At 47.1% G+C, this 25,063-nt stretch overlaps 1 protein-coding gene across 1 annotated transcript in view; it reads left to right on the forward strand.

The window, feature by feature from the left end:
• Positions 1 to 25,063, forward strand: part of GRM7 (glutamate metabotropic receptor 7) — a 200,065-nt gene that overhangs the window by 116,829 nt on the left and 58,173 nt on the right. The window contains exons 5-7 of the mRNA XM_071756379.1: positions 7,755 to 7,895; positions 13,524 to 13,724; positions 17,288 to 17,427. Of these exons, the coding sequence (XP_071612480.1) occupies positions 7,755 to 7,895; positions 13,524 to 13,724; positions 17,288 to 17,427 (482 nt within the window). The remainder of the gene's footprint in view (positions 1 to 7,754; positions 7,896 to 13,523; positions 13,725 to 17,287; positions 17,428 to 25,063) is intronic.

Raw genomic sequence — 25,063 nt, forward strand, 5'->3', positions numbered from 1 at the left:
GGAGCAGAGGCTGCTGTAAGAGGAGGGAATTCACAGATAATGTTCAGCTGGGGATCACTGCTCAGCCACCTCATCACAGGGCTTTGGTTTGAAGCACCTGAACTCCTCCTCCTGAAGAACCATTTTCCTCCCAATGATCTAACACTGAGCTGTCTGCTGGGCACATCTGGGCACAGCATTTCCATCCTCAAAGGCAGAATTCTATGTTTAGGAAGCCTCTTCTCCTAGGATGCTTCTCCTGCTTGGTGTGTGCTCTGTTAGACACCTGCAAATGAGTCTGGGGCTGTTTCTGTGGGGAAGGAGAGGGAAGAGGGAGAGGGAAGAGCTCTCTGAGCAAGGCTTGCACCTCTCCTGGTACTTCTTGCAGTGTACTGGCAGGGTATTTGTTTTGCCAATTATATTTCACTTGTTTTTCATGTTAAAAAAAAAAAATCGTGGGAGCTTCCTGAAATAATCTGCTCCTGTTTCAGGTGAAAAATAGCCACGAAGGGTCCCAACTATGAGGCTTTTATTAGAGTAAAATGCAAGCGTGGCATCCCTGTCTGCAAGTGGCAAATGAATGTGCCCTACATTAGGGATTAAAAATGCATTCAGCCCCAGTATTATGTGTGTATTAGTGTCGGGTTTTCATGCCTGAGTGAGGAGCTGGGGATTGCTGTCCCAGTTCTCACCAGGGGGATCTGGAGCATCCTGGGAAAGATCTCCTGAGGCTCCGTGTGCTCCTGAGCCAGGCTCAGCTCCACGGGCAGACAGGTTCAGGCACAAAAATAAAGCTGCTAAATTTAGGAAGTTAACTGAGATTTGAAACGGGTTTTTTTGTTTGTTTGTTCTCCTTTTGGTCTGTGTTGTTGTTAATGCTTGAATGATTACGGGCTTTTGAAAGTAACAGTTTAGGAAATAATCCCCATAATTTCCTTAAGGGTGATACAATGAATGCTACAGTGCCCTTTGCACTTCTGCTGGGTGTGCAGATCGGCTTCGGGAAGGTGTTTTCATTTTGCTGACTGACTGTGTGACAACACTGTAATGACCAAAGGAAATGGAAAATAAGTTAGAAAAAAAAAAAAATAAATTCCTCAGTGCAATCCCAGCCGCTGGCTCTGCACTGCAGTGAAGTCAATAGATCAATGAGCCTCATCTCCTGGTAAGGGCAGATAAACACAAACCTTTTGTCTCACCATTACACCATAATTGTAGGCTGGTGAACTGTGTGTCTGGGAGTCAAGATCCCCCCTGTGATGTGCAGTCTGTGTTCCAGCTACACAGCAGAGTTCAGCTGGGTGGGGAAAGAGGCAGGAAGGGAAGAGCCAGGCCGGGTGGGTGTCTGAGATGTGGCCGAGGTGCCTGGCATAAAGCAGGCATCAACCAAACCTTTTTGCACCTTTCCTCCCTCCTAACTGAGCTAGGACACAGTTAGTAAAGTCACTAATAGTTCAAGCTATTTAATAAAGAAGAGAGAAGGAAACTAAAGGCTCCTACTAACCCGAGATACAAAAATGCAGGAAAAAAAAGAAACCCAAGAGCTGCTTGCTCAGCTCTGCTCGTGCTGTTGCAGGTAACAGCATCTACTTCTGATATTTCTGCTTCTCATACTCTGTTAAATCCTCATTAAGCACTGCACTTACATGGGGCCAATACAAAGTTTATTACAGTACTGCAGCAGCTTTAATTTGTGGAATTAAATTGGTGTGCTTTATTTAAAAAAATAACTATCGAAATCACACCTGAACTCTTTAATGTCTCCTTAGAATTTAAATTACATTTTAGCCTTGGCAATTATTTAAAATGCTGATGTATCAATCCCCAAAGAGAGAATACTTGTCTTGAGTATTGCCACTTGAAATTTTGGGAAGCCACACAGATGTTCATCTCCTCATTATGGAAATAATGTATTTGGTTAATGTGTTGGTATGAAGAGAGGGGAATACAAATTATCTTGCAACTTGAGAGCCATTTAAAAGTTTCCTGATGTTAGGCTGCCTTATTTGTCTGTTGTGAGGCATCTCTGACAAGAGGTCCCCTGGAGCTGCCAGCTGGTGCCTGGGCTTGGGGCAGGGAGGCACCAGGATTCGGGCTCACCCCGTGCCCCCATCTCACTGGCAGAGATGCTCTTGGGTATTTCTCTCTCAAAGGATCCTTGTGCTGCTCCTTGGGGACAAGGCTTGGGTTTCTCTGGGAGCTGTGATTGCAGCCTCCTGGCTTCTTGGGCAACAGAAAAATGAGGAGAGGATCTGAGAGGATCCTGACCCAAGAAACTTGCCCGGTGATCCTTCAGGCTGGGCAGGATCCCAAGGGGGATGCTGAACGGGGGGTGGAGGGAAAAAAAAACAAGCCAAACCAAACCAGGTGATCAGGGATGGGTCTCCAGGGGACATTCTGCTCCTGAAATATTTAAATCAAACTGGAAACCTTTTAGCTTTCCCTAAAAGCTACACGGTGTTCCAGTGGGAAGTGCCTGGGTGCTCCTGTGTGGGACTCCATGGTCTGAAGCCACCCCCTTGCCTTGCCCTTTGCTGAGCTCTGGGATCACCATGTCCACTGTTAAAAATTAAGAAATTAATTTTATATTTTATATATATTTTTTTTTCTTAAAAACTCTAAAAACCACCAGGCCAGGGGAAGGCTGCAGTGGAATTTTCAGGTGGGATTTTCTTTCAGGCATTGTTACCTCAAGGGGGATTTGAAAAACCTGAGGCAGGACTTGCCCGTGCACGGGCACTTCTGTCCCAGCTCTGGGCACATCTGGGCTCTGCTCTGCCACTTGGGTGCTGGGGAGGGCATCCCCTGCAGCACCCCGGGGCTGCCATCCAGCCCCTGTCCCCTGTCCCCCTGCCAGCAGGCACCCCGTGCCGGGTACCCAAAGGTGTTACCTGTGCCGGGCTTGCTCCTGTTGCCATGGTAACACTCCAGCGAGGCACAGGCAAGCACGGAGAGAGCGATAGGAAAAGTAACTCGGTGTATGGGAGGAATGGAACGCAAGGATAAAGGGATAATCCTGGAAACCCAGTGAATTGTGGAGCCTGGGGCTGGGGAGGCAGGAGCAGAGCCAGGTACATCTCAGGATGTGTCTCACCCCCTCCTCCCCCTCACGCCCCAGGCAGCTTTGATTTCCTTGCAGGTTTTGTTTGCAGGGAAGGTGTAACAGTCTGACTGAGCATCGATTTGGGTGGCTTGGTTTGGTTTTGGGTTTTGTTTTTTCAAGTTGGTGTGAAGGCCGTGTGGCAGAGTAGCAGAGCTGGGGGTGCCAGCACCCCAGCCCTGGGATCTTCATGGCTTCAGGGCTCAGAACTTAGGTCAGGTGGCACAGGAGGATGGAAAATTGCCTTGTGGACAGCGTGGCTGGTGGTTCTCTTCTTGGCTGGTGTGTCTGAGGGTGGGTGTGATGTTCCCAGGGCTGGGGGTCCCTGCCCTCTGCTGTCCCCTGGCAGGGACCCCCTGACCTCTCCCCAGTCTGCAGCTCCCCCTTCCCCTCCTGTTTATTTTGGTGTGCTGGTTTGTGCACTGCTTGCTCTTTATTATTACTAATTTTCACCTGTTGAGCAGCCTCCGGGGTTCCTGCAGTTGCTGCATTACAGTCTTGAGGGATTTCTGTGTTTTTATCCTCAGTTTAAATTATGCAAACAGACGACTGGAGTTTAAATGCTTTTAAGGATACACAATGTGCATTTTGTCTGCTGCTGCTATCAAAGGGAAGAAAACCACTCTCGTGTTCTGCATTTAGGCCTTCTGCATCTCTCTGATTTTACTGCTCTGCATTATTAAAATGCTCCATCTGTGGAGCAGCTCCTCCAGTTAGTCAAAAAGGGAAGAACTCAGGAACCTGCTGGGAAGGAGGCATCAGTGCAGAGAGAGAGGGATTCAGTGAAATGGGCACTTGCCAAGGAAAAACTGAAGTGAGGGCTCAGAATTGAGGGGTCAGGGGTGTTATAGGGAAAGAGAAACGTGCACCCAGAGCTGGGGTCCTGCCCTGCCACCTCCCCTGCCTCTCCCTGGGGGACTCTGCTGAACTGGGAGGGAGGCAGAGCCTAAGCCCCTGCCAGGAACAGGACAGCAAGGGGTGAGGTGGAGAGCAAGGGGCAAGCTGGTAACTGAGTCACCTTCTGATAAGTGTTAAACCCAGCAAAAAGCTTTGGGGGGAAAGTAGAAAGGGAAAAGGAAAGGAAAGGGAAAAGGAAGAGGAAAAGGAAAGGGAAGAAAAAGGAAAAGAAAAAGGAAAAAGGAAAGGGGAAAAGAGAAAGGAAGAGAATAGGAAAAGGAAAGGAAAGAAAAAAGGAAATGGAAAAGGAAAGGAAAAGGAATCCGAGTACTTCTGGGGTAAGATCCTGGCAAGACAAAGAGCCCATTTCCACTGAGTAGCAGGCAAGGAGGAATTTCTGGGAGAGGTGCTGTGCTTCTGGGTGTATTTTTACCTCTGTTCCATTTGGCATGGTTCTGGTGCTAATCCTTGGAGCAGCCCCAGATCCCAACTGGCTCATGAGCAGCCTTCCACCCTTGCCTGGGACTCGGTGTGTTGCAATTCAGAAAATATTATTCATTCCAGCAGCAGGAGTCATTTGAATAAGAAGTGGAGTATTCAGCTGAAAGGAGAGCCCTGTGTGCATTAACAACCTGAGTGACTTGTGCTGGTGTCAGCTTGAAAGTCCCTCTGAGGCTGGGAATGCAAAAAGCCTCTGGATGGGAGCAGTGCAGTGGTTTGGGAGAGGCTCCATCCTCTGCCCTGCAGCATCCCTCTGGATGCTCTGCACCAGGGATGGCATCTTCCTGGTGTTCATAAAGAAAATGAGGGGTCCCTTGGGGTGGGAGGGTGAGCCCCAGCCCCTCTGCCTGCCCAGACCCCTGGGGGGGCTCCTGGTGGGTGCAAAGGGAAATCTTGCCCTTGGCAGAGGCCTCTGCTGGTGTGGCAATAAAATACAGAGAGGGGAAAGGTGTTCTGGGGTGTGAGTTGATAGGAACAGGAGCAGTGTGGCAGTGAGGTGCCCCAGGGCAACAAGCTGTAGATCAGTGAATAAATCCTGCACTTGGGCATTGACCTTTCTGTTGCAGCACTGGCAGAACACCACCTGGGTCAGGATCCTGCTGCATCATTTATAGAATGGTGACCATAATAGTTTGCCAAGATATCTCTATTGCCAGAGCAGGAGCTTTATAGACTTGCCCAAAGCATGGCAGGCTGAATTTCCTTGGTACCTGCTTTGGCAGGTATATAAAAAATCTGATGTGGCATCAACTAAAATATCCCTTTTCACTACTCTTATCTGCAGCCATTAACACCAACACCAGCTGCCTTCTTATAGCATGAAGGCAGGTAAGAAAGCCACTTAATATTATGACCATTTTATTGAGTGAGAAGGTCAAAAAATATCTGTAGGCTCTCTTAACAGCCCTGTAATGTGATGTAGAGGGAGGCTTGAGCAACATAATAAAATTGGAAAAAAAGGCTGCTTGCCTTAAAATTTATCTTACCTTTACACATCTAATGCTTTTACCCCAGATTTAATATCAATTAATTTAACTATTTTGGCTTGAAGGATAAGAAAATCAGAGAATTATTTGAGTAGCTGTTTTCAACTCCCCTGGCATCAGTAATCATGGTGATGTCTGACTAGCAGGGTAAATAAAATATGTATAACTCAGTTCTAAGTGTGGACATACTTTGTCCAAATTAGAGAAGAATAAAGAAATCATAACCAGATAAAATCCCTACTTGTATGAAATTGGGTCACTGTGTTGTATTTGCTCCCAAGCCACATGGGCTGAGAATGAGAGCACTTCAGGCACACGAGAAATGCAGCACAGCAACAACTTGGTGGTTTAATTAGGCTTAATTATTTTCCTAATTAAAGAGCCCCAGAGCCCTTGAAGTCACTCCTGTCACACAAAATAGATGCTTCAGAGCATGTGTCAGTGATTTGGGACACCAGAACCCCTGCCTCCTTGACTCCAGCAGGATGCCATGGGGATGGGGCTCCTAAGATGCTCCCCCCCCTTTACTGACCTATAAATGGGGTGACAAGCTCAGGTGATGTGAAACATTCAAGGTTTTATTCTGTGGTGTGTGACAGCCCAGCTGTGCAGGAGTGACAGAGCTTTGGGTAAAACTTGTGAGGGTTTATCAAGTAAAAAAATGGTGCCTGTGCCCTGTAGGAATCCTTCCACTTGGTCCTGGCTCTGGGGGGCTTGCTTGGTCCCAAACCTGTGTGGAGGGAGGACAACTGGCACAGTAAGGAATAATTTGACATTGGGCTGGTTGCTTCATCCCTCTGTCAGTCACTTACCTTTTGTCATGATCAATAGAGAATAATGGTAAAAAATGAACACTGTTTGATAGGGATTTCTGTTCCTCCTTGAGCATGCAGAGGGGTCATTAAAAAATCAATGAGAATGTTATTATTTGTTATTATGTCTGTAAAGGTTTGGAGTAATTCTTATGGAATTCTGTTACAGTTTTATCAAGATGTATTGATTTTATCTTATTAAGTTATAGAGGTCAGTCAGCTGGGCACGTTGGCAAGGTGTAGTGTTTCTGAGCCTTGGCTGCATTGCTGAATGGCTGAAATGTTCTTTTAATTATGAGCAAAGCTCCTACAAAGAGGTTTACAAGAGGTGTTTTATGAGCAGTGGGCTTTATATGCCAGTCAGGAACAGGAGCTCAGAATTAGGGATACATATATATATATTTATATATGTATATTGTAGTTGGGTCAGTAGTACACAAAGCTAATCCAAGGAGACAGATTGACCCCACTCCTGATCTTCTTTCTTATTTGAAAACATCTGTTTCCATGCTGCCTATTTATATCCCGGGGTGGAAGGATTGCCATGCTAATTTAACAAGGCCATATGTTTTTCCTCTGACTCAGTTGCATTGTGAGAAGTGCCAGATTGAGCCAATTCAGCCTCCTATTGCAGTGAGAGGAGCTTCTGGCTGTGGTGCGAGGAACTTTTTCTCTCTTTTGGTGGAATATGTATTTGGTGGAATATATATTGTCACTTCTAACCCCAGGATCCCAGGGGCCATGGGATAGGTGATGGGGAGGGGTGGTTTGGTGCCTGCAGGAGGTTGCTGCTCTGTGGTGCCACCCTGTCCTGCAGTGGTGCTGCAGGCTGCAAAGCCAAGCAGAGGGGCAAAGCAGACACCCTGAGGTCTGCTCCTCAATGGCTTTACACTTGTGGGAGGGCAGAGAATTTGCCTCTGAGCTTCCCAGTGTGCAACCAGCATCTCCAAGCCCTCTTAGATAACGTGGCCTGCTTTACCCAAGTTTCGGAGTTGCATAGTTTGAATAACTCAGCAGCCTTCTTGGTTAAAGGAGAAACTCCTTTGTAGCTGCTCTTGGGCTGGGATTGCAGTTCTGGGGCTTTCATGAGGAATTCAGCTGTGTCCATCAGCAGCTGGGGCTGCCTGGCAGGCATTCTGATCCCTGAGTTTATCTGCACCTTAAGGAAAGGAAACAAGAGGGAATATCACTGATCTCCGTTCCTGATGAGTTTATATCTAATCCTTGATAACTTTTTAATGTAAATCTCTGTCTCACACAGACCTTCCCTGGAGTTCTGCAGGGCTGGTGTCAGGGTGACTGACTTGCAGGGTGCAGCTGCTGAGATCCAGCAGGCAGTGTTCCCCCTCCTCATCTCACATGGGGAGAGCCAGGAACTGGGCAGTGGAGAGGACAGTAGAAGAATATTAGTTTTTCAGGCTGGAACCTCCCATTTCACTACGAGCCAGGCTTCAGCTTTCTGCCTCTCTCCCTCCCCAGGCTTTGATGCCTACTTCACCTCCCGCACCCTGGAGAACAACAGGAGGAACGTGTGGTTTGCAGAGTACTGGGAGGAGAACTTCAACTGCAAGCTGACCATCAGTGGGTCAAAGAAGGAGGACAAAGACCGTAAATGCACAGGTAAGGCCAGACACCCCCCCTGCTCCTGCTGCAGTGGGTGATGGGCTGACCTGGTGGGCTTTGGGGTCTTTCCCAACCCGAATGACTCTGTGACTGCACAGCTTGGCTGAAAACACCCACCCAGCCCTCACCTCCTCACCCTCCCTGCCCTTTGAGCTTCCCACAGCAGCAGTTTGTGTGTGTGATGCTGGATAATTGCCTCGAATGCTGGTCAGTGGGAATGAGTTCACAGGAGGGTATGTTTTACTTGGAAAATTGATGGAAACTTCCCGTATTTCAGTTTCCCTGCTTTTGGTTTCGTTCCGTGGAAGGGAGTGGGAGTGTTGTGCATGGAACAGCAGAGTTACTGCTGGGAATACCCTGCTGTTCAGTGTGGCATTTGGAACCACCCCCAAAGGCTGGAATTTGACCAAAATTCACTAGAGAATCTTTAGGATAATGCCAGGAGCATTGATCAGGAAAGGCTGCCTGAAGGACTGAGTTTGTCTCACCTAAAATGTTCTAAGGTGGGATTAAAATTCAGTGAAGGGCAGAGGTGTTGTGGGTAAAAATAAGGGTTTAAAAGAAGAAGTCAGTGAATTGAGTGTGTAGATGTGCAGGTTGCCAGAGCTGGGAGGAGACACCTCCTGCCCTGGTGTGCATCAGAGACTGCACCCCAGCTTCTCCCTCCTTGCACCTCTGCTTTGGGTGCTTTGGGTGCAGCTGCTATTGAGGAAGAGGAGAAGAGGTCAGATTTCTGGTCAGTGAAAGAGAAAGTACCCAAAAGAATAGTTATAAAATGTAGGGTAATAAACCTGAGCAGTGTGTGGGAGCCACCAGGACAGATCCAACACAGGGTGCTGAGTCTGGGTGCTCCTGAGGAACAGATCATGAATCCACGGTGCTGGAAGCCCAAGTTGGGATCCCCAGAATTTATCAGATGTGGCCCTGAACATGGCCATGGGAAAGAAGCAGGAAGGCAGCCAGGAGCATTTTTACAAACCACTTAATTATCTGTGCTTTGGTTTGAAATAACACCAGGAGCTAAAAACTGGGATTTATTTAGAGGGTAAGGAAGCTAATAGCAATGTTCTGTCTTTTTTTCCACCAGCAGTCAAGATGGCTTGTGCTATGGAGCCATATGCTAGGGAAAGAAAAATAATGAGAAACAAAAGATGTATCGAATAGCAGAGCCTGGGGATATCAGAATATTATTCATAATTTGACTACAAAAGTGCTCTGGTGCATTAATAGATTAGCAAAGTGCAATTTACTACAGAAAGAAAAATAGTTTTCAAAATACTATCAAAATTCCACATCTCAGGAAAAAGAAAATAAATAGTCTGAGCTGCTTGGAACAGCTCAGTGGCAGATGGCCAACAGCTGAAGAGGTTTTTTTAAACAAACACCAGGAGCCATGGTATTCCTGAGTCACTTTTCACGAGAGCAGCTTTATGGCATCCATTAGGATGAATACCTCCTGGACCCTACTACTTCCCAGTGCCAGATCAATGAGGTCAGGAACTGGGGCTGCCCCTGATGCCCAGCGAGGGGCTGGGGGCTGCTCAGGGCTGGGGCTGGCAGGGTTCCACAGCTGATGGGAGGATGGAACCCAAGGCCCAGCAGCAGACCCTGATTATCATCTCTGCATGACACAAGGACAAGCAGGATGCTCTGTGAGCTCCCTGCCTGAGCAGCTGGGGCTGGGCAGGTCCAGGCTGTGCTGCTGTCCCTCTTGCTGTTTCCTTTTGCAGGACAAGTTTTAAAAAATATCAGCAGTAATTTATTTTTCTTCCCCAAGTTTTGGGGATCTTCCTAGCTGACCAAGTCCTTAGGTCAGTGCCTGCTGGTTACATCCACCACAAGTCCTGCTGGGCAGGAGCTCGAGCCAGGGCCTGGTCCTGAGCAGTGGTGAGTCAAGGTGCTGACACACCCAAACCCTTCATGTGAGGCTGTCAGGAATCCCGTGCACAAACTGCAGAATAATTTGCTTTAGGCCAAATACTCAGCTTGGATCCCCTTCCTCAGCTGCTGCTGGACCCAGCAGGATGGGTCCCTCGTGCCTGTGCCTCGGGGTGGATTTTTGCCCAGGATTTGTGGTGTGAGTGGTGACAAAGACAGGAGCAGCAAACTACGTTCCATTAGTATGGAATGATTCCATTGACAGCTTCTGCCTTTTCTGCTCTCTCTGTGGTGAGGAGCTGGGCTATGGGCTCTCTCTCACACTCCAATGTTCAAGGGGGGGAAAAAGATCCCAGGCACACTTTGTGAGTGAAACTCTGCTCTCCAGGGAGCTGCTGTTTGCCAAGCCCAGCTCACTGCAGGTGAGGTGGCACTTCAGAAATCTTCAGACTGCCTAAACATAGCAGTACTAATACTCATGAGAAAGAAAAACGGATTTTTTTTTTTTTCCTTGAAAAATGTGGTGTGCACAAGTCCAGGAGCAAATGTGCCATGGTACAAACCAGCTTGCAAATCGGCTGCTACCTGCAACCCTTTCTATACCAAATGTTTTCCATATAATCTCATATTGTCCAAGTGTGCTTTGGAGCTTAATGACCTCTGTACTTTCATCTCATTTAGCTTGGTACTGCTTCAAAATGATTCTACTTGGGATTCCTAAAAGGGCCCTGCAATGGTTGGTTTAACCACCATTAAACCAACCCTAAAAAATTATTCTTTAAGTAAACCAGTTTTATGGATTTCTCAGCTCTGTTATCTTGCAGAGATAGATTCCTTAGAATCGTTTCTATTCCTAGATTGCCAGGGTGATTTGCCAGCACAGTTCTGTGATTCACTAACTGTCTCCTTGCTATTTACATACATACTCCTCTATTTGCAAACTGCACTTTTACCCAAGTGCTGGAATAGAAAGAAAGCTCCAGTTTAGGCCTTCTGGTCTTTAAAAAGTGCTGCTTCTGTACTTCTGCTTGATCACTGCTTTCCCTGGCAATTCTTGCTGCAGGAAGCTTCCTCCCTTTGCTGCAAAGGGTCTGGGAGTCGCACCCTGGGTTGGCAAGTCCTGGGCTGGGTTTTCTTAGGGCTTCAGCACTGGAATATAAATGAGACCTGTTACAGATATTTTAATAGGAAGGTTGGATGCATAGAAAAGAATCTCAGATAAGAAAATGAGGTCGGTTTTCTAATTTAAAATCTATTCCCTTAGACACACAAACACACCTGAAAGCGGACGCTGTTCCTGGGGGTGGAATCAGGGAAATGGAGGAAAGAATCATTGTCTGGCAGGTGGGAGTGGAAGGAGCTTCACCAAACTCATTGCATCAAGACTGTGTAACCTGCTGAAGATTCATTTATTTATTATAATAACCTGTACTATGTAACATTGATGTTTCTGGTATTGGAGTAACAACTTTTCCGTAGGACTTTCTGCTCTGCTGTGCTGCTTTGGGGTTTTACTTCAATACTGAGGAGTGAAGAGCAGTTACAGTACAGATCTGGGTTTGCTCTCCCAGCTGAGGGGCACACTGGAAGGCACTGGGAGAGCCTGGTTCCCAGCACTTGGTTAGGGAGTGTTGGGTGGTTGGCACAGCCCAGCTGGCTGCAGCTGCTCTCTGCAGGTGATGAAGGAGATGAAATTTGATCCTAACACAGAAAGATGCTCTTGTGTGATTAGCAGTAGAAACTTGAAAGTTCATCTGCTTTCCCAGTGAAAATCCAGGGGGATTGGGTTGATGCTCTCGAGATAAAGGCTTTTGTCTGTAATGAGATCTTCTGAGCGAGGATGGGCTGGAGAGATGGCTGTAACTTCAGAGCTCTCTTATTGAATCTTGTGTTTCTTTGTGAAATGACAATACATGGATTATATTGCAAAGAGGCCTGATTGTCACACTCTGCTTGTTTAAATGACAATATTTACTCCAGACCATTGTTAGTTTCCCTCAGCTACTTCCAAATAAAAAGCTGATTTGAAGAAGCCTTTGGACTTTTCCCCTCCTGTGTGTACAGCAGTGTCAGTACCACGGGGGAACATCTGAAGAGCAACAGCTCTGATCTTGTTTTGGGGAGCCCTGGATCCATGCACGTGTCTAGCAAAGACACATCCTTTGTTCTGCACAGGTCTGGAGTGCCCTGGGGGCAGCACTGGCTGGGTCCTTAGTTTTAGGGACTGGTGGTGCTGGTTGGGGACTGGTGGCTGTAGCTGCAGCAGCAGGGCTGGCTGGCTGCTCCCAGGCAGCAGGTCTCTAATGATGCTGAATGTGCTGGATTTGGGTGAAGAGCACAGATTTTTCTATCAGCACTTAACCAGATGTTGAATTCTAACTGGTACAAATAATAGCTGCTCATTTGGTACCATGGGAATTCTGCATCCTTGAAATTAAATCTCTTTCTAAGGATGACTATCACCAGGTTCTCAGCTGCTCTGTTATGTACATTCCTCTAAAAACAGCTTTAACCCCTCAGAAACTGAGCCCATGTCTGAATTCATTTAATGTAAGCACCAATCCAGCGGGGTTTTGCTGTCAGTCTCTCTGAATTATATGCTGTAAAAGTTGTGCTTGGAACACTATTTATACATTATAACAAATTCCCCACATTGTGTGATGATCAGTGGTGAGTCCAGAAAACTCAGCGGAAGGAGAGATGTTGAGAAAATGGAATGTGAACACTGAGCTGTCAGCTCCTTCCCCATCCGAGGAGGTGTTAAGCTTCATGGAGATGCAGAAAGTGTGACCAGGAGTTCTGAAACTTGCATTGCATTTCTGTGTCATCTGAAAGGGCCTTGTACAAGAGGGCTGCTTTCTCTCTGTGTTCTCTCTCTCTGAGTTTGGGGCCTTTTTCTTTTCCCTCTTTTTGTTGCAGTATTTTTCTCTCGTGAAGATTTGCCTGGAGCAAGAGACCGAGCTGCTCAGTCTCTTAGGAATCATGATGATGAGCACTTGAGATTCTAGTAGGAAGTGAGGTTAAATTATTTGTCATCACCTTCAAATAGATCTTTTAGAAGCAAAAAATGCTCGTGTCAATAAATGGCTTTTGTGTTCCATCTTTCCCCTGACATCCCAAGGAACTCCATTTGAAATCCATGGTACAAAAATGCCTTCTCTTGCAATCACTTTGTGTCCCTGTGTCTTGAGTGTCAGCTACTTCATTGCTGACAAAAATATTGTTATTGCACGGCTCCTGGAGATGAACAAGTTAAAAAAAAAAAAAAAAAACCAAAAGCAAAACAACACCTTTAAAACCCAGGAGCACCCCTCTGCTTGTGTCTGGCTTGAGCCTTTTTTCCTTCACTGGCTCTGCCTTTCAATTAGAGGCAGGGATTTGCTCCAGCCTGTAGAACACCAGCTGAGCTTTGTTTTAAATACTCTCTTCTTCCAGAGCCCTACCTGGGGGCAAATGGAGGTGCTGTTTTCTCTCTGTAAGATGCTCCCTGTGGGTTGGAGGTTTCAGGCTGTGATTATCGTGGGGTTTGTTTCTCTGGACCACAGCAGAAGAAACGTTGGTGATCCTGCTGCTTGGAAAAAGGTTTGGGTTTGGTTTCATCAGTAAAACCAGGACTCAGAGTGTTTTATGGCATTGCCTAAAAGGTGCCTACATGTGCTCCCAGAGGATTCGTTTGCAGCTGGTGTCAGGAAACCCCCGTTCCTCACAGTCCCTGTGTGTGCACCTCTGTTTGTCTCTGGCATGCAGGGCAGGAGAGGATTGGCAAAGACTCCCACTACGAGCAGGAGGGGAAGGTGCAGTTTGTGATCGACGCCGTGTATGCCATGGCCCATGCCCTGCACCAGATGAACAAAGATCTCTGTGCTGACTACGCCGGGGTCTGCCCCGAGATGGAGGAGGCGGGGGGCAAGAAGCTGCTCAAGTACATCCGCAGCGTCAGCTTCAACGGTGAGAGCTGGGGATGGCTGCTGTTCCTGGGCTCCTCTGCTCTGGGCATTTCTGCTGTTTCACTCCTCTGTATCTGTGTTTGGGGCTTGCTTTTTTGTTTGTTTTGTTTTGGTTTTTTGTTTTTTTTTTTTTGTGGATTTTTGTTTTTGTTTGTTTTCTTTTTTGTTTGTTTTATTTCTGGTTTTTTGCATGTCAAGGTTTTATTTTATGGGATTTTTTTGTGTTTTAGTGTTTCGCTTAAGTTTGTGGCAGAGGGCTGTGTTTGTTCAGGATCTCTCTGAAAACACCATGGCTGAGCCAAGGCAAATAGGGGCTACTCTGGTCCAAAGGCAGAAACCACTGCTGCTGTTCCAGGGTGCCTTCCAGAAGGCTGATTTCCTAGGGGAGGGGTAGCTGGGTAAAAGCCTGAGCTTGTCACAGAGTCAATATGCCAGCTGAAACCCCAGGAGGTTGGTAGCATAGCACAGCATCATCCTCTTTATTTGGATTGTTTCCTGTGCTTGGCAAAACCAAAGTGGATGAGATTGTGGTAGGCAGCCCAGCCCCTTGCTCAGGAGAAGGTAGGGGACAGCCTAAGGGGCAGAGCCAGAGCTCAGGGTGTGCAGGAAGAGCAGGCACTCCAACCCCAGTGATGCTCTAGAGGGGACAGAACATCCTGAGAATGTGGAGGGGAGAATTTAATCTCTTTTTCTGCTCATCATTTATCCCCTGCTGCTGCCCAAGCCTGGCAGGGAGGGTTGGAGCACCAGCCTCACTACAACAGCCTTGCACCTGATTTTCTCTTCCTTGCAGGGGATGGATATCAGCAAACATTTCCTTGCCTCTCTCTGTGTTGCTCTAATTTAGTTCATTAACAAACACTCACCAGCAGCCAGCCCAGAGGCAGCCAAGCAGATGCCTTACACCAGCCTGGGGTGATTTCCCCTTTAGACCCCCCTGGGGTGCTCACCACCTCTCACCACTCCTGCCCAAGCTCTGGGTAAGAGAGGGAGCTGAGATCTGACCAGGAGCAAACAGAACTCCAAATCCATGTTTGAAACAGGTTTAGGGAAGTACTGGGAAAATAATGTGCATTAGAAATGTGAGAGGCAGGCAGAGGGTGCCTGGGCAGAGGGCTTGGGGGAAGATCCATGCTCCAGCTGGGCAGCCTGGGGAGGTGTTCCTGAGAAATAAACATATTTATTAATAAACTTCACAAAACTTAACATAGACAACAGGACCTGAGAGCTTTCAAGGTAGGAACACAAATGATATTTCATGGTCAAGCTTGGTGCTTTCTGCCAAGAGTATTTTTCCTCTCTGTACAAATTAGCTTAAAAATAGCAAGGTGAATATGAGGAGATTTCAATTTCTTCTCTTGAAGTCAGTGCTGTTAACTACAGCCAGGAGCAAATTTTAGGTGAATGATCTGAGGAGGCCTGGAGGGTTCCACTCCCCTCATTTTGGAAGGTTAACTATAAAGGACAAAGCTTCTATAGAAATAGTACAGAGTTCAGGTACAGAACTGCACTTGGGCCATTTTAGTACTGAAAGCAGCTCATCCATGGTTCTTTGTGTTTCCATAGGTATTTGTTTTCCCTACAGAACCCAGACTTTTCACAGCATTTTTTTTTTCCTGTGAAGTACCTGAAGATAGCAACAGATGTTTCCTGCTGTCAGGTGCCCATCCCATAGCATCACAGAATTGTTGTGCTTGGAAAATCCCTTTAGGATCCCTGTGTGAGGTGGGTGTCCCAGGGACTGTGTCTTTAGGGGCCTCAGGAGGTGACCCAGCAGAGAGTGCTGCAAGGTCCCAATTGCTCTGGGGTCTGCAGCCCTCCAGCATCCCAGGGCAGCCACAGATCCTAAGGATTCCTTTAAATGTCAGTGTTTAAGAGCTGTCTGCATGCAGCCAGGCACAGCAACAATCAGCAGTAACCAACCCAAGCTTCTCTTGCTCCTGCAAACCACAAGAATCCCATTCTGTAGGGAGAGTTCCTGAGATGTTCCCATCTTAGGGGAGGCCAGGCCAGGCCAGGGCTTTGTCAGGGTGTGGGGAATCCACAACATCCCTGCTGCATTTTGGGACCCTCACTTGAGCTCCTGCCTTTTAAATTTGTACTTTTTTTTTTTTTTTTTTGTCATCTCCAACAAAACCAAGCTTACCTAATACCATGCAGCCTCTTAGAGCCATGATTAGCTAAATCCCATTTACCATTTGTGCTGCCTTGCCAAAGGAGCCTGGGAATTACAGCCATTCCTTCTTATTCACTCTAAGTGTTTTCACTGTGAATGTGTTCTGGCTGTGTTAATCTGTAATGACAATTAAATATCTGCCTTGTGTTCATAAGGAACCAGGAAGGGGAGATTTCTGGGGAAGATTTTCTGTGCCAGCCTTTGAACTGAATCTGTATCTGATCTCAGAGGATTGTAGGAGAGACAGGAAACAATTTACCAGGCTAGAATGGAAACTATGCTAATTCACTCCTTCAAGTCTTTTTTCACTCACTGGAATTCAATGAAGAATGGGAATCATGAAGAAAATCATAATCTTAAAGTTCAGTGCTACAACTGGAGAGATTTTTCATTGCTTTAGGGAAAAAAGTTACGCGGGAGGAGGAAGCTTTGAATATAGATCTGCTGGAGTGCTGTCATCATCTGGAGCCTTGACACAACATTACTCTGCCCTACTGAAACCTATTTTAATGTGTCTCAAAATGAATGTCACCCTTGAAATTTTCACCCAGAGATCTGAGGAAATGCGACAGTGCTTTGAATCCTCATCTGAGAAAGGGCTCACGTCTGACACCCGGGTAATTAAAATTCAGATGTCCTGATGAGAGCTCTGCTGAGGATGAGGAATGGTCCATCCCACTGCTAGGCTGCTGGGTGGCAGGAGGCATCCAGGAAGGGTGGAGGGGTATCCTTGCCTTGCTGCTCACCCTCCTCCTCCTTACCTGTGTTGGTCACCTCAGTAAATGGCACACCAAGTGAATTCAGGTCCTGCCCATCAGCTCCTTCTGACTTTTCAGCCTGTGCCAGGGTCACAGAGCCTCAATCAGGGGCTACCCCAGGCACAGGGTCCCTCTAGCTTCATCTGTTCTTTGCCATCCCAAATGCATGTTGATTTATGGGAGCAAGAACATATTGTGGAGGAGGAAGCTATTTCTGGTTGCTACTCAAGATTCACCAGACCTGGGCTGACTTCTGACAGCAGTATCTCTCAGAAGCAGATGGAACATTTTCTGGGGGAAAAAAAAATATCATTTAGAGGCTCCATTCACAGGAGTGATTTTCAGTGAAGAGCTCCCTGAGGAGAGAGAGATGGGAGGGAGGCTGGAGGGCAGGAGGAGAAACCTGATATTTCTTGCTTGGTGCAAAGCTGGAGTGAGGGAAGGCTGATCTAGTTTGGCTTCGTTTTCTGTTCAGCCAGGAGGTCTGGGGAGTGTCAGTGAAGCCCTGGCACAGGGCTGGTGTCCTGGAGGAGCTGAGAGGTGACCTGAAAGCTCTTCACTGGGACTAAATAGAATAGATACTGTCACGGTTTGGCCTTGGTTGGATTTGGTCTTGTTTCCTCCCCCCAGGCAGTGCTGGCACCCCAGTGATGTTCAACAAGAACGGGGACGCCCCTGGGCGCTACGACATCTTCCAGTACCAGAGCACCAACACCAGCACCCCCGGGTACCGCCTCGTCGGGCAGTGGACAGATGACCTCCAGCTCAACGTGAGTCCCTCTTACCCCTCCTGACACCTTTTTGTCAGCTGCACCCACTAAAAACCTTCTCCACCCTGCAGGCACTGAAAGGGACCTCGATCCTTGCTTGGCAGCTCCCTACTGACTGGGCTTGTTTGGGGTTTTTCTGCATGTTGTTTTCTCTTATCCTGTCCTACAACCTTTTCTCTGTACCCTGAGTCCCTGGGCTCCTCAGACTAATGGAGACATTAGGTGATCATGCAAATTTTATTACTTTTGTGTGTCTGAAGTCCCTGGCTGCCAACTTGGAAACTGAAGCAATAATGTGTTGTAGTGTGAAACCAGTGGACTTTCACTTGCAGATGCTCTTCAGGTTTTTTAGTCATATTCTTCAGTTTTTCTGGTTTCAGGAAAGCTGGAGCTGAATGTTTGCTGAGTGACTCACTTTCCCTGTGTTGTGTTTAAGCACAGAGTAAAGATATCCCTAGGAATGAGATGTCTCTCTTGCAAGGATGCCTAAAGAAAAACTAAGCCCCAAAGCAGGTGATCAAAGCTCTGATGTTCTTCAGATGAAAAACCCAGCACTGGAGGCTGAGATTTGTGTCAGCCACATCCCCACGAGGATGGTCTGGGGGGGTCTCTGGAGATCTGGGTCCAGGTTTCCTGCTTGACTTTGGGAAAGTTGCTTGAGCCTCAGATTCCTGGAGAAATGGTGCCAGTTCACCCTCCTGGCAAGTGACTTCTCAGTGGTTATTAAAGCACCAAGACATTTTTCAGATTTTGATGATCTATTTTAGGAAAGCTATATTAACTTGCAATTTGTAGTTCTTTTTAGCAAAAAAAAAAAAAAAAAAAAAAATTAATGTTTTATTAAGTAAATCCTTCTCTCTATAAACTGCACATCCTGAGTCATTAAAATTTAAAGCTAAATTAATGGAGCTTAATTTGTATTCCTATTGCTGTGTTAAATGTTTCCATAAAAAGCAGACTTTCCTCACCCTTCTATCCTCACAGCTACAGGGTTACACCAGGAGTTGAGGTTCTCTCTGTGACTTCCCTGCTACTCACCTGTGGGCTGTAGTTTCTCACAGAGGATTAGCATTGCTATGACAGTCCCTGTTTGTATTTTCTTACAGAAATAAAGAAAATTGTGGAGTTTAGAGAAGGCAAGGGTTTTCCCTAACATAAGCAACCAAAGTAATAGCTACTCTGAGATATATCCCAGGAAAAAACTACCAAAGCCTACAGTCTCTCTTCAGTACATATTGTGGGGAGAACACTTCATGGTCTATTTCCCCAGTCCTTGTTTCTTTAATACCAACCCAAGAGAGGAAGCAAAAGGATGTTTGGGGAGAGTGTTGATTTTAATTCAGAAAGTGCTCAAGTGATGATTGCTGTCACCTTGGGCAGTCTGCTTTAGTTCTTGTGTCTGAGCTTCCTGCCCTGTTATGCAGCCCCTCATGGTAAGGACAGCCTGGGTCTCAGAGGTAAATAAGTGCCAAAGACCATCACAGGTGAGTAAAGATTTTCTTCTTTCTCATTGTCCTCATTCCAAGCAGGAGCAGGAACATTTTGCCATTTGATTTCTCTAAAAGCAGTTCCTGGTCTGTCTGGTCTCCAGGTACATGGCACCCCCTTGGGCTCACAGTTTGGCAGAAGCAGGGGGCTGGCAGGGCTGCCCAACCCCCAGAGCTCTGCCAGATGGGGTTTTCTTTCTCTGTATATGACAATAGACCAAAGAGATCTTTACCAACAGATTTGCAAGCCTTAAAACACTCTGTACCTGCTTTCCTTGTGCCACTGTGGGTTTGCACATTAATGAAATGTCTTGCTCTCCCTCCTGATCGCTTCCCCACGTCCGTGCATCCCCTTGGCCTTTGGGTGCTGGGAAGGGCTGAGCCTGCTCCTGCCTGTGCAGGGGCCACCTCTGCTCTTCTGCAGCTCCTGGGAGTGGGAAACATCTCCTGGGATTTACATTTCTGTGGCTGAGGTCAGAGTTGGGTTGATAACCCAGGAAATATTTGCTAGCTCTTCCCTGCAGCAGCCCTGGGACAGGATGCTGTTTTTGCAGGGTAATCACTGCCTTTTCTTTTGCTTGCTTGGTGTCAGGCAGCCTAGCACAGCTCTGCCTGGTGCATGATTTAGTAACAATTCTGGCTGTATTTCACAGATATCTGCACAAGGATAAAATGAACAGATGTCTGGTTTTAAATGGCTTGGCCAGTATTCCATGACAACCTGTTGCAGAGCTTTGCTCTCCCAGCAGTGAAGTTGTGATTAGAAGGTGCCCACTCTGCTCCCCAGAGAGTTCCCACCTCTCTCTCTGTATTCTATGGAGATCACATCAAGCTCTCCAGGCCCCTTCCTGCCCCCTGCATGCAGATTTAGATCACAGCATTTACAGTTCACACCTTCCTGCAGGTGGAAATTTTAGGCTTGGGAGCATGGCCAGCTACATCCCCACTGAAACCCAGTAATCCCAGTAATCCCAGCACCCCCAGCCTGCTGAGCAGCAAAGATGCAGCTCATCCAGTCAAGCAATAAAACTACAGCCCACGGGATGCAACCAGGAGGGGTTTTACTACCCCAGTGCTGAGGGTACCATCCCCAGCAATGCTCTGGCTGTGAGAACACCCGTGGCTGGGCTTACTGTAAGGATGTGCTCCAAAAGCAAAAAGCATTAGTGGGGAAAAGGAGGAAATCTGCCATGGGAAAAGGGAGCTGTGGGATGGACCAGCTGCTCTGGGCTTGTTTTGCTTTGTAAATGGGTCAGGTTTTTATGTCACCCCTGTGCCTCTCTGTCTGTCACTGTGCAGCACTGGGAGGCTCTGCATGAGTGCAAGGAACAGGCTGGCCAGCTCTGGTACCTTCTGGGAATCCAACTTCCAGGGCTTCAAAGTGCCTGGCAAAACCAAAATGCATCTCTCCTGCAGGAACTGATGTGCCTGAAGGAGAAAGAAATGGATCACTCCAAGAGGAACTGCAGGCTCCTGTGGGAAATTTGGTGATATTGCTTCCCTTGCTTGGTACCACGTTAACTCAGCAGGGCCCAGGATTATTGTGTTTTCACATCCAAACCTCTGCAAGCATCCCTCAACTGCAGAAACCCAAAGATGAAGAGAACAGTCCCTGTGAACCTGTTGAATCTTATTTTCCCAGGGATTTATCTCCTGCATAGCCTATCCCAGCATCCTCCTCCATTCCTCTCCCAGTGCCTCCTTCCCATAGCAGTCTCCAGAATGTCCCTGTGGTGCCAGGACTCCCTCCCACCCCCCGTGTCCTTTGCTGTGCAGCATTCCTGTCCCTCACTGACACACATGTCCCTGTTGGCTGCCTGCAACAGTGAAAGGGTGAGAGAAATGCTCAGGGTTGGTGGATCTTTCTTCTAACCACTGAGCTGTCCCAGTCCTACAGACATATCCTTCAGAAATCTCTGCATGTAGGAAATGTGCTTCAGATTGGCCAGCAAGGTAAAAAACTCTTCAAAGGGAAGGTGGTGCATCCAGGTGTCTGGGTGGAGAGGGTGGGAAGGTTCTCCCCTTCCTTCCAATTTTTTTCAGCAATGATAGCAAAATGTAGAACTTTGCAACAGTTATGCAGAGTGAAAATAAAGTAAAGCTGGTCTGGTGGGTTTTGTTTAAAATGTGTTTTATGGAAAGGTGCTCCCAGCAGGCTGTTACTGGGGATGGACAGGGAGCTGCACCCACTCAAGCTCTTCTGTTGTTCAAGTGAGTGGCAGACTTGCACTTGACCAAAAAGCCAGAGCTTTGGCCTTTTCTTTCATTTTTATCTTCCTGTTTCATACTGGCAAGCTTTCAGGGCTCGTTCAAAGGCTGGGTTCTTTTAAGGTTTTCAGCTTGAGTGGCTTGGTCCTGGTGTGGATGTGTCAGCACCACTGAGCTGAGCTGAGGCCAGGCTGGAGAGACCTGTCCAGACACTGCCTGCCCCTGGTCCCCTGCCAGCACAGGAGCTGTTGGGATGCTGAGTCCTGTCTGACGGGCTGGGGGTCTTGAGTGGACACCAAGAGGAAGCTCTTGTGTTGAGGTGTTGCTGGTGGAGCTCCCAGCTGAGATGTGGTGTCCATCAGAACCATTCCTCTGACACCCCCAGTGTGATGCTGGACGTGGTGCCCTGCTTCACAGCTTGGTGAGTAGTGAAATGTTTTCAAGAGACCTTTTTATTTGCCATTAGAGAGGGATATCTTCCTGGAGCAAGCTAATGGGTTTTTTTTCCCGTTTGATTGTCTAATTAATGCTGTACTTCTGGCCCATTAGTGTCCACACAGGGTGTGTCATGTTGCTTTAATTGCATTGCCATCTCCAGCTTGTCAAGTGCACTCTTCCAGCTCGGGGTTATGGCTCATAAAGGTGCCACTGAGGTGCTGCTCAGACACTGCAGCACGGTTTCAGGAGAGCTGAAGAAGGCAAATCCTTGACTGGTAAAGAGCAGTGATGGAAAACACAGTGTCCTGTTCATTATTGCACCCTGGAGATCCCAAATTGTTCTTAATTGAAACGTGTTTGCCTTGCAGAGCATCTGACAGGGTTAACTGCAAGCTCCAGACAAAATTAAAATATTGCTCTAATTCATTTTTTTTGCAAGCAGAGACAAAGATGTATTAAAGGTGCCTTAATGCACGGTGTGCAGAGATAAAGAAAGAAATCTGCATTGTTTTATAGACGTGCCCTTTAATTGCAGATTGTTCAGTGTCATGGAGCAGTTTACAGCTTGAAACATGACTGCTGGTCACACCAAGTCCTCAGCACCCGAGCCAGCAGGCTGCCTGCTGAGCAATTCCTTAGGCTTTTATTAATTTCCCCCAGCAATAAGTGATGTATTGCTGCAATCTTTCTAAACAAGTGCTCAGAAGATTAATAGTATTGATAATTATCAATACAGCTCCATAAACACACGCGTTACACAGATCCAACTCCCCTTATAAATCCTGACTCGTGTTGCAGGGTGTGAAGGAAGTGGCTGTGGATTTATTAGGATCTGTGTATTATTTATTAATATCTGTGTATTTATTAATATGTGTATTTATTAATATCTGCCTTCCCCCTGGGGGAAATAGCTCTACTGAGTTGTTTTCTTCACCAGAGGCTGGGGCCAATATTTTAGAAGAGCGTGAAAAATCGGGGGGAAAAAAAATTGTTGTTTTTTACAGAGTGTAACACTCCTGAGCCTCTGGTCTGGGGGAGAAGCAGCAGTGGGGATGGGGCCAGGGGGAGCCTGGGAGCAGGGAGGGTTCAAAGCAAGGAGTGATGCAGCTGCCATGCTGCAATTCCTCTGTTTATGGAGCCAACACCTCTGTAGCTGGCTCTGCAATTTCTGCAGATCCTGCACATCTCAGCACCCAGGGAACCTGTTGAGGCTCAGGCTGGTCTGTTACATCCCCTAAACATCTCTGGTAGGGAATTCAGAAACAAATGTTGTGAATTGTAAGGTAATAAAAATGTAGTTAAATGTGTGACCTTCTGACAAAAGAGCTGTATGCTCCTGACTTCTCTGGTGGAATAATCAGAATCAGAGCAATTCAGCTCTTCAGGAGTTTGATGCTCAGGAATACCCTGCCAACAGACTGGTTTTTCTAAAACATGTTCAAGTTTATATCTGATCATAATTTTGGGGGTTTGTTATTGCACTTTGATTTGGGTTTCTTTTATCTTAGTGAGTGGAGCATGTTCAGAGCTGGTGAATTTTGTTACAGAATGTTTTGTAGCAAAAGGTAAATCTTTCTGGAGCATGTGCAAATTTCTGTTTATTGGAAGCCTGGGATTTTCCTGGTGTCTGGTGGAGGAGAGCAGAAGGACACAGGAATGAGAGAATTTCACCACAGTGACCACAGGTTACCCGGGGGGATTTTTAAATATTGAATTTGACTTAATATTTGGAATTATTTTATCTGAAAATTAAACATAGAAATTTCACATTTCCCAAACTAGAAAATTTCATCTTAAACAATTGCACCCCTTAGTGAAGCTGCCTGTAACTGAAAGCAGAATTATTGATAGAATTATCAGTTCTAGCTCCTACATGCACCTAAGGTATAATCACAAAACCCTTGTTTGCAAAAATACATGTAAAAATGTCTGTGTTTATTTGCCTTTATCTGAGTATATATGGATGGATGGATGGATGGATGGATGGATGGATGGATGGATGGATGGATACAGAGGCACAGACCTCTGCAATGTATAATCCTTAAGATTTCTGTTGCTTTGCAACCTCTGAGTAAGCTCAAAACCACAGTTCAAAGATCGTGTCAAGATAGATAAAAATTGGCATCAATTTCCTTTCTCATTTCTGTTATTGTCACATAAATTGGCCCTTGTAGTGTCATCTCCTGTTCCTCTTGCAGGCTGTAATGAGAGGCTGGTACAAAGATAAAACATCTCTATTACAACTGGAGCCTGGGATGCTGGGAGGAGGGATGCATTATTCAGGGTCAGACAGCCTCATCCAACAAATTCAGCAAATGAGGTGTTATTTCAAATCAAGATTTTAAGTATTAAGCAAGATTAGTGCGTTTTCTTTTCACACGTCAGTGCAGAACTTGGAGCTTCCAGCTGGTGCAGCCCCTTGCTGACAATTTCCACGTGTTATGTTTTTAATGAAATTGGCTGAACCCTCAGATTTAATTAGCCCTCCCTCCCAGCACGCTGCTGCACCTTGCACCAGAAGTCACCGGGTTCCTCAGAGCTGGAAAAAAATATTCATCATTTTAACCACCCTGGCCTCAGTGACATCTTCAGAAAGTAACTTAATCTGGGCTGTTTCTTCCCCATGAAATGATGCTCAGCCCCTGCTGCTGCTGGTTCCTCCCTGGGGCTGTGCCAAGTGTGGTCCCTTCCCTCATCCCCTCAAGGCTCTCTTTGGAAATGTGTTGTTCCTCCCCAGACCACCTCATTACAAAGTCCCGGGTTGCTTCTCCAGCCAAGTAGAGGTGGGTACTTGAGTCAGTGCTGCTCAGCCTGCTGTGGCTACTGAGTTACCATGGGCAGTGGCCATCCTGTGCAGCACAGCAGTGGCTGCTGTTTATTGTGCTCTGGAGTTGCTCCTGTCAGCCATGACCAGCCCCAACACCTTTAATTACACTCACAGAATTAATTTCCAGCCAGCTGGCAGGGAACTTTTCAACCCAGGGACCGACTGCATGACCAGCTGCCAACTCTGCATCCTCCAGGGGGTCTCCAGCAGGTCTGTGCGGGGGGGGGGCAGCAGACACAGGGGTCCTGCTCACAGACTGACCCTGCAACAAACCTGCTGTGCTGCCTGGTGCCCCAGGTGGGTTTTCAGTCCTGAGCTGTAGGATCAGCTGCTGTACATAGTCCCTTGGCCAGAGAAGGGCACAGCCTCCAAGGACAGGGTAGTGAGGATGTGAACTGAGTGTGAATTCTGTGCTGCTGCTTCTGCAGCACACACAGAGCTCAGCAGCTCACTGCCCATCACCAGTGGGTGCAGGGAGTCCTCTCTGTTCCTGGGGTTTCTTTGCAAAAGGCCCTGCCTGTGCTGCAGAGGTGTCTGTGTGCCTGCCAAGCACCCAGCACCTCCTGCCAAGTGCTACCAGAAAATCCTGGGTGCAGCACGACAGGGACTGTGTGAGCAGCCCCACCATCTGCAGGAGGAGAACAGAGCCCAGCCAGAGGAGAGGCACAGCAGTGTG

This window comes from Heliangelus exortis, chromosome 12, assembly GCF_036169615.1.
Source record: "Heliangelus exortis chromosome 12, bHelExo1.hap1, whole genome shotgun sequence".
NCBI classification, from domain to species: domain Eukaryota; kingdom Metazoa; phylum Chordata; class Aves; order Apodiformes; family Trochilidae; genus Heliangelus; species Heliangelus exortis.